At 46.5% G+C, this 14,294-nt stretch overlaps 1 protein-coding gene across 1 annotated transcript in view; it reads left to right on the top strand.

Moving 5' to 3' along the window:
- T265_02749 (hypothetical protein) overlaps nt 1–11,771 on the top strand; it is a gene marked incomplete at both ends in the record, with an annotated part of 45,328 nt that extends 33,557 nt beyond the window's left edge. The window contains 5 exons of the mRNA XM_009167064.1: nt 1,909–2,020; nt 5,466–5,568; nt 7,634–7,784; nt 8,101–8,254; nt 11,163–11,771. Of these exons, the coding sequence (XP_009165328.1) occupies nt 1,909–2,020; nt 5,466–5,568; nt 7,634–7,784; nt 8,101–8,254; nt 11,163–11,255 (613 nt within the window). The remainder of the gene's footprint in view (nt 1–1,908; nt 2,021–5,465; nt 5,569–7,633; nt 7,785–8,100; nt 8,255–11,162) is intronic.
- Between the last annotated feature and the right edge of the window lie 2,523 nt (nt 11,772–14,294).

Here is a 14,294-nt window from a genome sequence, read left to right as displayed (position 1 = left end):
TTGGTGGTTTTGACGTGAATGCTAGCTTGGGAGGCTCAGATCGAGAACTAAGCTGAAGAAAATACCAATACGACAGCTTGATTGAACAAAATGGTGGCGCCTCTTAACGGTATCGTTCGTATAGAGTCGTTCGATTTGATCAGGGGGTTGTTGTATTTTATATGCGTTTGCCTTTACGAAAATCTTATGATGGTGCTGACGGCCCCTTTTGCTTTTTGGAGGTACTGTTTACCACTCCATCTGTCGGCGATGACGGCTAGAAGATCGAATGACCTTTACCACTCCATCTGTCGGCGATGACGGCCTTGAGGTAAAGGATAATGGGTAGCTAGAAGACCGAATGACCGGTTTCAGGACTGGGATAGCTTTGCGCACTCTGTGTTGTATCTTGATGTGAGGTGCTGCTGGAAAGTTTGATGGGCCTAAAAGCTCCGCGAACGGCACTTGTCAATTCTACAATCAGGAGGAGGGGCAAAAGGGATTAGCATGCTATGTCTGGCGCCCTGATGATGAATCCGCGATCAGCTTGCGGTGCTCAAACGCGGTTCCTTTTATGTATACGAACTGTGTTCGTACTGGAACACATTCAATGAGTAGTGCGTCAATTTGCGAACTTATTTGGCAAAGCCTACTGTCTCATAATATTGGCATCCCAACTTCAGCTGAGCATTTTCTCAAATCATTCGGCCTCATTTCTCCCTCATTCTGCTTGCTCATAGCCTCTTTCTCTTCCGTACAATAACCCAGTAAGAGAGACTGACCCTACCACGCTGTGACGGTTTGTACACTTGCTTATTTTAGTAAATTCTGTGACATTCACAGAGCCTCTTATGCCTTATGGAGCAGTGATTAGAGCTTTGACTAACATGGTTTCCTGGTCTCCCGGGTTGAGGGCTGGAAAAAGTGGTGACTTGGTCTTCAAAAATTTAGGCTCCCCTGACAGTTTTACACCAACCACCACTGTCTTGTGGTTAGGGCTTCGAACCAAAAGTTTTGGGACCCTAACCGTCTTTCTCTCTGTCTGGGGGCCATAAAAGTATCCCAGCTCAGATAATTTCTTGTTACATCGGCCGTCACGTGATACCACCAACCGGGCACAGAGCAAGGCCTTATTCAAATAGGTTGACACGGTTGTACGACAGTGGAAACATATCCAAATCTTTGACCGCCGGTGTCTTAGAACTGTGTCTGGAATCGGTTGGAACCAGCAAAGTAATCATGAAAGGGGTCTTCACTCATGGATTTCATTGAGCAGTACAAGCTATGGTGGCTGAGCCAGACGTCATGCATACTCCGCTACCGTCTGCCTGGAGGTGCGCTGTTTACCTTGCCTAATTTTAAAGTGGCTGAGGAAATGTGATGGAGTAGCAGTAGAGAATGAAAGACGTTACGAAAAGCCTGGACGTGGACCACGTGACCCTTCCGGTGCGTTGCTGGAGGTACTCAAAGATGTGATGGCTAACCGATACCAATTAGATCCATGCTGCCAGTTTCCACCCGGATTGTGTAACTCGGTGTCGGAGGTGTGGGACGCCTTGAATGTTTTTAGACCCTCTCTGTCCCATCTTTTTTCTACTGCAAGGCTTTATTAGGCTAAATGGACATAGTTGTACGGTAATGAAGTACCGATGTTAGTGATTCACTGTCCCACCAAGGCGGGCCCGTGATCGATGGTTCTGTACCTGTACAAGGTTATCCATTTCGACATAAATCCCACGCATTTCACCGTTTCGTCAAACTGTAAAAATCTCGAACAAATAAGTTTTCATCTCTCAACATCGTTACTGATGAAATTCTTATCCACACTCGTTAGACCTTTGGTTCTACCTATTTCCGATTTTTTCCGCAAGTACATCGACCTTCCAATGGCTACTCGAAAGGCTTCACTTGTCCTCCATTTTACTACAGGTTGATGCATGCTCTGGTCTACTGTCACTTTGGCTACGCTGTTTTCTTGTGCGATTGTCGAGGATCAAGCAACCGGGGTATTCAATTTGCAGGACATATAAAAAATCAGTTGGTACGTTCTTTTTTACTTTACGGCGCTTTTCTGCTGAAGAGGAACGATTCGGTTTCGCGGATATCCCGAGGTGCTTTAGTTCGGAGTGCAACGGCGGGGGCATAGGGCGACATGGAAGCCCCCTTGTTTAGGCTTGGGCAACCTGGCAGTATCCCAGCCCTCTTGCAGCCTTCAGGTGGCATGGCATTTAGGCAACACCGTAGGGTGCCACAGCTGAACGTTTTTTTTTCTGAACGGCTTGGAAACATAGTAGTCTAACGCCATCCCCTGATTGTTTATTTTTCCGGTGCGACAGCTCCATTTTGAGCAGGGACGGTTTTACAGTTTATGGAAGACCCGTCCAAACCATTGCAGTCGGCGTGGTCGAATTAATTTCAGAAGGGCTATGCTATCATAGCAGCATTTATTGATGCCTTTGCTAGACACTATGTGACTTTAACACACTCCCAGTATTCACGGTAAGTACTATGGGTCAGATACTTCGAGTTTATGATGATCGTCAGCTGTTCTGTATGATGGTTTAATGCGGGGTATTTCGGAGGACATATGCAGTTTTGTCCTTTCTGAGGCACATTTCTGCTCAATATTTCATCTTTTTAGTTCTGACTGAGTGAATGGGGGGATGAGATGGCCCAAATGGTTTGAGCGCGAATTTACTGATCGGAAGGCCCGTGGTTCGAACCCGACCTCCGCCTCTCGACTTCCTCTGTCTAGGCTTGGGCAATCTGGCAGTATCCTAGCCCTTGTGCTTCTTCAGGTGGCATGGCAGTTAGGCACCGAAAGGGTGCTACAGCTGAACGATTTCTGAGTGAATAGCGTGGTGAAGTAAGTTGCGCGAATTGGAAGGATTGGTGCTACGTTCCCGTGCTAACTATTGGAGGTCCAGGCAATACGATGTGAATCTGAGGTTGGATACACCGGCTAGGTCATGCTCAACCAGGGGATGGCTAGTTCGCGATCGGCTGACTACTGATCTATCTTAGAGTTACATTCGCCTTTCCAGCAATTTTGTGGGTTGTAACTTGTCCTGACCAGCTAATTGCAGTTTGAATCTTACCTTAACGAGCATGTTGTTTGCCCCTCATGTGCTGTCGGTTTTCGTAGTGTCCAACGGACACTGCCATCGTTCGTACTGCATCCCGGCCATCACTAAGGTACCGGACTGGCAGATGCTTCCTCATGTACTCAAAACCTGTGTCATAAATTTCGATGTCAAAAGTTGTCCTAATTCAAACCTGCCGAAAATACTGCGTTTGATGTCATTCGGGGCTCCAGCTCTCGTCAAGAATTCGTGGCTAGGACCTATAAAAAGCGTCTGTTGGAGGATCGGGGACGCAGCTTGCTATGATGGTCAGTCTTTGAAACAGGCTTCAACAATCCTGGATAGTGCTGGCCCCCAAGAAATTCGGGCGTCCTGAGCTTAGTTTCTGGAGAGCAACGTCATGCAAAACACTACTGTACAGTTAGTCAGTAGACTGCCCCTTCAGGCTTTGATACACCGTGAACCGATCTGTGTCTTCGAACTGTAGACAGTGTTAACTATGTAATGTCAGTGTCAGGCAGCACTTTCCATGCTGCGGCTAGACAGGAGGACGATTAGGGTCCTCAACCAAAGCCTTTGGCCAGTATATCGGGAGCAGAGAACATTATTCGTAATGTTTCGGATTTAAGAAGTCGAGAAACATGGCAATTCTACACCGTGTACAAGCGACCCGACTCACTCATTTAGTTTCATTTATCGGGTCCCAAACGATCGACCGAAAATAGTGTGTAAGTTGATGCTGAACGCTTTTTGAACGCTGAGTTCAACTCTGTGCGTACCGAAGCGAATGACCTAATCAACTCGATTGAACCGATCATCGATCCATCAACTTAGAACGAATGCCACTCTAGTCACCTGACCAGGCATTCCTGCATTCTTCTAATGCTTGTTCATTATACCGCCACTGTAAAAGGGCAGCTGAGGCTTTTTTGAAAATATATACGTTCGCTGAACATAGTATTTTCAATACATCGGGACTGTGCAAATAATTTGACAAGGTTGATCAACACCTTCAGACAGCCAACTATCGAATTCGCTCCTCCCATGGCTTGCTAGTGACAGCTTTTTTAACGTAGCGAGTTCTGATGCGGCGAATGCTGACTGAGCGAGCATCTTAAGTTTTATTTGTGTACAGCGTATGACCAGCACCGATATCTATGCAATCGGAAACCCAATTAAATGAGATGTTTCATAGAACCATAATACTACTGACGTTCTCAAGGTCTTCTGATCGACGTTAGGCTTCTGGTCTTCGGACGATCAAATGCAACACACAAGGAAATGGGAAATGTTAGAGTCGTTGAACAGAACGATTGTAGTCAACTCAATACACCAGAAATGTCTTCCCATACTAACCCTGGTCATAAGTGAGGGTTTGAACCCGGCGAGCGCGAATTTACTGACGGAAGGTCCGTGGTTCGAACCCGATCTCTTCATCCCGACTTCTTCCGTCTAGGCTGGAGCGACCTGGAGTTATTCCAGCACCCTTGCCTCCTTAGGCTGGCATGGTAGCTAGGCACCGAAAGGGTGCTGAACGAATGGGTAAGAATTGCTTTTAAGTCGTTGGCTGCTTCCACCTGGTTTATCCCACCTGTCGCTGTCATATGCAGATGGCTGATTGGAACCCTGATTTGCGACGTGTCCAATGTGGACACGATATGCTCATCAGCCAGAGATCTAAGATTCCCCTTGACACCACACACACACACACCGGAATCCCCATCACCTACTGGTGAATCAAACGGATTGGATAGGATTCCACCTGTTTGATACTATTGTCAACCTATCTATGGCTTTCGGTCAGTTTTCCAAATTGGCGCCACAGTTGCGTCTGGTACTGACAATGCCGCAACCCATCTCTGCGCTTCAAAGCTCCTCGACAAAGTACTCTACTTAAGACTATCGTAATTCCTAATTTTATCAGGCGCCGCTGCTAGTCCATCAGCTTTCATCCTAAATAGTCACGTGACCTAGTCACATCCCATCGCGCAGCTGCAAACATGCTTTGCATATCGTATTTTCGTTGACGGTTCTGCGTGATGACTTCTGGATGGATACTGTCTTGCTGGGGGAGAAAACCATAAAGCGTTTTGTCTGAATTATGCATTAACAACCTTCACTCACAAGAACCAACTGAATTATGCATTAACAACCTTCACTCACTCATGAAAAACCGCAAATCGGCGACAAGAACCAGCGTTCTTTTGGTGTCTGTGTGTGTGTGTGCGCCCTCGGGCAGAGAGCACCTGATTTCTTCCACCCGTCCCCAGTTGTCATCCAAATTGTTGTTGTCGAGTTTCAGAGGCTTGTTGGCCAACTCGAACAGCTTTACTAACATTTTACAGGACTGAATTTGAATTCTGAGAACTGATTGGAATGCCCTACCTACCGATTGTTTTTCAGGGTCTACCTGAACTTGATGACCATGTGGCATTTCTGAAGCATGTCGCACAGAAGACTGGTCTGATAGATTTGTCACGTGTGGCCATCACAGGGAATTCCTACGGTGAGTGCGGTGTTGTGTGTGTGTGCATTCCGCTCTCACCTATTTCTGACCCAGGTCTCTCCTTCGCAAGACCCCTGGTAACGGTAAATCTTCCTCACTAATGATTTGTCTCCATCCTGTCAACCCATCTCTCCACAAGTAGCTGTGGTGATTCTCACTCCGCAGTGTAACTTGCGTTGAACCATCACTGCGGCTGCCCATCTAGCTTGAGCGCCAAGCACCATTAGGAAATCAGTCCCTCGAGGTTTCTCTATCACTTTTGACAATCATTTTAGGGGGGACTTCAATCACATTGGAATTACCCTGTTAGTTCAGCCAATGCGATGAAGTGACCACCTGAGAGAAGGGAGTTTGTCCTTGCTGACTTCTCGTGATCCGCACGGACTATTTCCTGTGCACCAGTAATTGGATTAGATGTTGCTACCTATGAAGACAATGTAGCAATGGAGTGTGATGGCTCAGTAATTAGAACGCGAGTCTACTGATTGGAAGGTCCGTGGTTCGAATCCGACCAGTCTAGTCTTGGGCGACCTGGCAGTATCCCAGCCCTCGTACTTCCTTCTGGTGGCATGGCAGTTAGGCCCCGAAGGAGTGATTCAGTTGAACAAACGTAACTAGTCCTGAAGTCAATACTCATTACACGGATATGTCAAGATCAGTTGAGCTTCGATTCCATCACAAAAATAATTTTCACGGACGACCGCAAGGCCGCGCGGCGATTTCTCAAACCCGCACGAATCGTCTATGTAAAATAGGATGATTCTGTTTGTTTTTTGTTTGATGATCTTGTCAAGAAAATTGCTTGGGTTCCAATCGAATCGCTAGTAAATTCCAGTTCAGGACTGATACCCTATCCTAATATGGTTTATTTCTACTCTCCCATCTGCAATTTTCTTCTGAGGGAACACGGAGTGATTCCTTGAATGTTTGGGGGAAATTGCCCTGAGTTTTGATCACGTTGTGTCCACTGAGCCGCCCATATCTCCAGTCTTTAGACAGCAATTTGACTGTTAGTCGGTGGGAAGAATTTTGAAGCTGGTAGTCTCTTTCGCCTGTCGATCTTGTTTATACGTATGAACATCAGCTACTCGTCCGCTTCTGAAATCCCACTCAACGCAATGGAATTCCTTCCCGGGTTCTATCTGGACAAACACCCAACTCTTTGTGAATACAACATTGCACGCAGGGCTTTCTCAGAAAAGTCCTTGTAATCAGCAAGTGTTCTGGAAAATTTTGGCAGGATATGGAATCAAAAGCCAGGTACCTGGCTTTCCCGAGGTCGCAATGGTGGACGCATCAGTTGAACTTAGGATCACGTTTTCTCTGCTTCTTCCAATTGTAGGAACCTCATATTGTCGGTAAACCCATGATCGTTTGGCACAGCGTTGTGTCCTAACCTCCGGGGTTCCCCATCCAAGCGTACCTAACTCACCACATCATATACTACTGAAAGTTAGTTGTCCGGGACACTTGATTGGGGAATCCCTAACTTCTCGCAGCTAATCCAGGGCGTGGGTTCCACCAACCTCCGGGGTTCCCCATCCAAGCGTACCGAACTCACCACCTCCTATACTACTGAAAGTTAGTTGTCCGCGACACCTGATTGGGGAATCCCTAACTTCTCGCAGTGGAGTAACCAACAGCTAATCCAGGGCGTGGGTTCCACTGTCACCCTTTGGCAGTCCACGAGATTAATTTTTCTTGAGAGTGTCGCACGATTTCTCGCTTTCTGATCGAGCTGCACTTCGAATCTCCACAGCAAAGCGTAGAACGCAGTAGCTCTGCTGAGAAAAGATGCTGTTCGAACATTCTCCGCTGGGTTAGATAGCATAGCTTTTCCAAACTGGCTCAGAAAAGCATTTGACAAATCAACCACTGCTGATTTCCCTACCCCCTCCCCTCCACACACACACACACCGGTAGAAGTATTTAGGGTTGTTTGTTGCTATCTGTTACTATCCCATGGCCAAAAACTGTTCCTCCGATGCTCCTAGCTTTTCCACCATAATTCAATCTCTCTACGAACTCCCTCACTATAGTGCACCATTTATTCCACATTATTAAGGTGGCTACATGAGTTTGATGGCGGCAATGCGATACTCTGATGTATACCGCGCAAGCGTAGCTGGGTCGCCTGTGGTTGACTGGACCCTGTATGACACAGCGTATACGGAGCGGTATATGGGCCTGCCGCGTGATAACCCTATAGGTTACTGGTAAGTTCGACCCCATAGGTTGGCTTTTCTTTGCATTGTTTAGACGCGCGACTTCATTGCTCTTCCATATTGTGGTCGCATTGGTTAGGGTATTAAACGTCGTGCGAATGCTCAAGTTCCCCTCTTTAGATTCACTTCCTTTGGGGTTCGCTCTTTGTTTTTACTTCCTACATTGTTTGCCTTGAACACAATTGCCTCGCACTGCGAAATTACGCCTCATCCCCGATCTAGTCAGACCATTCCCAATATGCTCAAATCTCCTGACCGTGAAATTCATTCATTTTTTATTTCTGCTACATTCGGATTTCTTCAAAAGGAATGGAAATGTGCTCCGCTATGTGGAACAGCTACCAGCAGACGAAGTACGTCTGATTATATGCCACGGAGCGTTGGATGAGAACGTACACTTCGTCCATACTTCTCGTTTGGTGCACAAGCTGGAGTCGAGCGGGAAGCCCTTCAAACTTCTAGTGAGTCATTTCGCATCAGCGGTCATTTTGCTCCCGCTTCCAATAGTTTTACAAAACCGACCTTAAACCAGCGTGTGGACGTGTAGAAAAAGCGGCTTGATGCGTCTTATGTTCGGCTTTCAGTCGGAGAACAATTTTATCACTTGCGTGCTAAACTCCACTCATCTCGCGTGTGACACTACTGATATATTCCATGCCCTGATTGTCGTAGCGATTTTGTTCGTGCCCATCCATGCCCCTTGATCAGACTTCATCCCTAGAAATTGGATCGGATAGTGGCATAGATTCTCGGTTCGATATTCGATGAAAAGGTTTCTTATGATGACGTTTGGTGGGACCGAAATTCCTTCAGAATCCTCTCGGTGTTTGTCTTCATCTCAGGAGGGATGTTGGCGATTCGTCAGGCACAGGGGTTTATCTTGCTTGTCCTCACATTCAACCAGTTTTAGGAAGCTCGAACCCTTGACTGGGAGTTCCCCGATTCCAGTTCGCCCACAGCATCTTGGCTTAGTTAATCTGATAAGTACGATTCCGCTTTGCTTACGCCATAGAGCGAATGGCTATGCAACCCGGTTGTTACCGTAGCAACTATATGGTAACTTCCCCAGTATGGTGCATTTAGAATCCTGCGCGGTATAGTGTCATGCGTCATGGAGCTGTGTGTAACTATCACGCTCTGAGTAAAAGGCTCGGAGGCTGGGCCGCCAAAGGGCTGTTAAGGCCCATGTAGATCCAATCGGACTGTGACTTATGTACCTTCGGTAACAAAATCTCGAACACAGGTTTCTGTTCTCCTCTTAGTCAAGGGACCACTTTCTGGGGACTCAGCTAGTCCCGTGCGATTGGGAAGTGCAAGCTTTCCTGCACCAGGGCAGCGCACGATGGTCACGAGTAATGAACATACGACTCAAGTTACCGACACGTATCTCAGTATTCATGAAACCTGGTGGTGCTGTTTAAATTACCTTTTGTCGACGTCAAACTGACTGGGTGGTAATAAGACCACCCTGTGAGTCTTATTCGTTTGTCTGGATCATTGGCTGAGGGTTCCGTGCACTTTTGGCAGTCGGAAAATCCTCGGGGACCTCATTCGATTTTACAGTCCCTTCCCGTAATGAGCACATTTCTCGCCTACATTTCTTGATATCTTTTTTTTGAGCAATCGGTACCGCGATTACGAATTACATAACCGTCTCTATTTGATCAACGGTAGTCAACCGACTGTGATTAGGCTTGGTTCTACTCTGTGCACGGGAGCTGAACAGCAGTTGCTGGAACAGTACCGCGTGAAACATACTAAACTTTTTTTTATAGAATCAGACTAAAACGGCTTCGACATCATTCCTCCTGGGAAGAACTAGGTACTACATCTACTCCTTTTATAGTCGCGTCTGGCGACGGCGATTGCTGGCGCCCACAGTCATCTCTTCATAATTGCAACCTCCGTTTTCCTTTTCATACGAAACCCCATATTTGAGTTCTGGTCAATCGTAAAGATAGGTGAGCATAGTCCACCCTAATCAATCATTCCGTAATCCATCCAGCCCATGAATTCGGTGAATATTTGGGATCTCAATTAGGGTTTCACGATTTAAAGTCAATATATTGTTCGAATAGCTTCCTGGGACAGACGAGACACAAGCTCTTACCGGAGTTACGTAAACAAAAATATTCTTTGCAATAGGTGAGTGTTCATGCCCAAAACGTCCATCTTTCATTTTGGGTTACCATCCAGCCCATGAATTCGGTGAATATTTGGGATCTCAATTAGGGTTTCACGATTTAAAGATAGGTGATGCCGTTATAGTGGGAGTGAACCGTTTTGCTTGTATGAGATTTCTCCGGGATCTCCTGTTGTCCATTATTGTATTTCTTATAGCTGCTCAAGCACTGACCTTAGAGGCGTGATTACCCAGAACGGGCTCCCTAAGAAGCTGAGTTTCCTATTTTTCCCTAGGGATTTTTCAACAACCCTTGTAACTTTATTCTTGTTCAGACCGTTTACCGCTGTTTAGAGGCATCCTGTCTATGAACAGTCCGCTTCTTTAAGCGTTTATTCCTCAAGGTCGAGTTTTCAGGATCACTTTGTGTGGTATTAAATGATCTTGGGTTCCGACTGGCCGCGCTGTTCAACAAACTGGTAGAGATCATTGCCCCTAGCTCTGCTGATTCTGCCCCTTCTCCGTTCACATCCGTACATCTTGTCAGTGTTTCTCGCATCTACAGTTGTTTTTACTGGATAGCCGGTGGTGTTGAACGTCGTGTCTGATGTGTTTCACTCGTTGGAGCAGTAGTCGTCCTTCAGTCCCAATACGGACAAAAGCGACTCACCTGAATGTTCGCGATTCGAACCCAATTCTGTCTTCTCGAGTCATTCTGTCAATATTTGAGAAAACTGGCGATATTCTCTGATTCCTTTGTGTTACCTTTGCTCTAGATAGGTGACTCGGCTGAATAGTTTGATTTTCAGTTGTTTGACCTGGGCGTTGATAGAACAGCACCCTCTTGGACTGTCTCCATTCTAGCATATGGAGTCGATTTCCTCTCATACTTTGAATCTCGTTTTGACGCGAAACTATCCTCTGTTGTTACGTTATGCAGCTATGTACCTACTGCCTGAACAATCCCCAGTTGTCTTTCTTCCCATCATTCTCACTGTTTGCCCTCAGTTCCCAGCTGAATTGCGGATATTTCGTTACTAGTCTCGAAGACATTGCCAATAATTGGTTGGGTGGGTGACGAAACGTTTGCACTCTGACCGCTAAGTGTGGCCGATCAACAACCAAGCAGCGCACTCGAGTTGTCTATATTCCGCAACATTGTCTCATTTCTCATGCGCTCTCATATTGTCTGAAACACTGACGTCACTGCTCACTTTTCCTCCCATCGAACGCCTATCTTTTTTCAGTACTATCCAACCTCGCGCCATGGTATCAAAGAATACGAGCATATGGAAGCCTCTTTGCTCCAACTTTTCGAAAGGGTGCTCAGACCGAGGTAGTCCACCAATTCGACAGTTTGATCCGCACAAACAATTTATCACCGTGGTGCTCTAGTCGTTCTGGTGAGGGCCAAGATCCGTGTGTTTTTTTTTTAAAAAAAACTACCCGTCCCTCATTAGGTCAGTTCCCCCTTCTGATATAGGGGGGCGAATTATAACGTTAACCGTTCGTTGGCAAGTTTTTCTCCGCTGCTATCACCCAAGGCCTTTATCAGTGCCCCCACTTGCGTTGCTCATCTTTTTTTGTCTTGTTAGCACAGAGACATGAGATTTGTTCTCATTTGGATTCTCGTTTCTTCTTCTTTGTAAAAATTGCATTTCCTCACAGACCTGTGATGTTCACCCTATTTGCCTCTCTCGTCCTCCTTTATCGTTTGTTGTGTTATTTCTAATCAAGGTTGGTATGTCTCGAAATTCTCTCCTCATTTTTTTTCGTTTGCCGGTATTCATATATATTTTGTAATGGAAACCTCGTTGACTATATTGACACGCATCCTTTGGTTTACAACAAGTTCCCCCTAGAAGAGAAACACTAACCTTTTTTCTAGTATTCAGGTATTCGTAGCCGATCATGTGGCTGTTGATCTGTTCGCCGAGACTTGCAAACGTCTCGAGGAGACATCATTAGTGCATGCACTGTGCATGGAGATTCAGCTTTTGGTTGACGTAGCTTCCTTCCGTTTTTCTGCACAAGCGCGAGAAGTGAAAACTGGTACAGTGAACTGAGTTTTATCCGCAGAATTCGAAACTCAGCCGTCCTATAATTAGGAGATCATTAACGTTTTTCCGTAGGAATGTACTGCCATATGTTGGGCCCTCAGGTTCGTCTTCTGTGAAACCATAGCGAACTTATTAGATGGATCCGTTCAATTGTCGTTTGAATGCCAAATTCGGTTCGTGCAGTACACAATAGCGCGACCACATTTCATAGAGGTCCTAAATGTAATCCAGGCCTTTAGTCTTTAGAGCCTTTTCATTATTCCACGATTTCGTTCGCAATTGTGTAGGGGACTATCAGGAAGGTCAGATTCCTGAAAACAACCACTGAGTGCCGAAGTCTACTGAGAACCTCAGCTCCGCTAGATGCTGACCAGACAGGCAAAGCCCCCTCAATATGCAGGGCTTCACAACCTTGTATCAAACTCAGACAGCGCGAGTCAGTGTTGATCAAGGTCAGACAACGCCCCCGCTATATGCAGCGCGTCGCAGCCTCGTGCCAAAGCCAGACCGCGTGTGTCAGCATTGGACCAAGTTAGACAGTGTCTCTCCAATAAATAGCGCTCGCATACACTCACGCAGTCGCTCGTTCTGAATATAGCTGTTGTGTTCCCTTCTGTGAGTCTTTTTTCCGGCATTGGGCACTTGAGCGGGTCAACAGCCATATACAACAGATTGGCGAATCAGCAGATATAACAGGGTCTATCTGCACAGAGAAGGAAGGATGAGGTTTAATGCGTCACTGGAAGCCCTGACAAACGAAACCCTCGACATCCCAATACATGGGTCGAAAGTGTGAAACCTACTGGCATGAATCTCGTGAAGTGAGAAGCAGAGGGACAAAGCAGGACAGTGTTAACGGGAACGATGCGAACTGGAGTTCGTGAATCCAGCGATAGCCAAACCCGAGACAGAGAGTTGGGGCGTGAAAGATTCAAGGGCATCAATGGAACTGCTCTACCTGGAGACCGAACTAACTGGATGTTCAGCGAGCGTGGTCGTGTTTTTGCATCATCAGCATGGCGTTAGTGTTCAACACTGATATGTCGCTGCCTTATGGTAAGGAAAAGAATGAAGGTCAGCGCGTCGCAGCCTCGTGCCAAAGCCAGACCGCGTGTGTCAGCATTGGACCAAGTTAGACAGTGTCTCTCCAATAAATAGCGCTCGCATACACTCACGCAGTCGCTCGTTCTGAATATAGCTGTTGTGTTCCCTTCTGTGAGTCTTTTTTCCGGCATTGGGCACTTGAGCGGGTCAACAGCCATATACAACAGATTGGCGAATCAGCAGATATAACAGGGTCTATCTGCACAGAGAAGGAAGGATGAGGTTTAATGCTGGATGGGGAAAAGACTTAGTGCCAGTCTGCCAGAATCACTCCGAGGCACATACATCTTCATACTGATAGAAACTGACGACAAGAACGTCACTGACATCGATTAGCAGCCATATCATGTAGCGTCTCCAGTCAGGCGCAGTGGGAATCACGTGAGTAGCACCGACAGCACCCAAGCGTTTCGTAATCTCTTCCATACCCTTCTGCCAGGTCAGAGGTTGGTTCCCTCTCTGCTTCCGCCACTGGTCGGCCACCAGCGAACGCAGTGATCCGTTGGCGGATGTAGTACGTTTACCAGTTTCGTCTTAGATTTCTGAGGTCACCAGATAACTGAGTCCCCTTCGGTGTTACGAGTGAAGTCTGTAACAGTTTACATGCAGGCCATAATTTACAAAAATGCCTTAGCATGTTGAGCTATTCCGTACATTAGGACTAAACTTTGTTGACCATCATTTTGTGGACAGAACCAAATAGAATCGTTACAGAACGCCATGTAAATGCGTTCTGCGTTCGACTTGGTGCCCACTCTATTCATCATCAGTCTTGACATAAATGCTTCACTATCATACACCCACAAAGTTCATTTAACTTCGCTCAAAACTCAAAAGAGAGGAAAGTGTGGATAAGAAAGGGACTTGTGCTAGTCTGTCGCAAACATACCAATGTGCCTCCAAGTGCTCAGTCAGACAATCTAGAAGTAAACTGACGGCAAGAGCGCCACTGACATCGATTAGCCGCCACTGTACTATATCCAGTAGAGCGCCCTTCTGCAATGCATATGTTGTCCACTTCGCTATTCGGAAGAGGGCACAGAGAACAACACTGGTCTCAGTTGATGATGTTTCAGTGGGTGACCCAGTCACCTCAGTTGACGGTGTTGGATGTTCCCGTGACATGCTGAACAACCAAATACGCGTTTTTTCACTTACCAAGTTACGCCATCCGACACCAGCAACGCTTCTGGGGCATCGGTCTTCAAAGACCTG

Source organism: Opisthorchis viverrini, assembly GCF_000715545.1.
Source record: "Opisthorchis viverrini unplaced genomic scaffold opera_v5_35, whole genome shotgun sequence".
NCBI lineage: Eukaryota > Metazoa > Platyhelminthes > Trematoda > Opisthorchiida > Opisthorchiidae > Opisthorchis > Opisthorchis viverrini.
The sequence above is the reverse complement of the archived record's forward strand: the minus strand, read 5'-3'. Positions and strand labels throughout refer to the sequence as shown.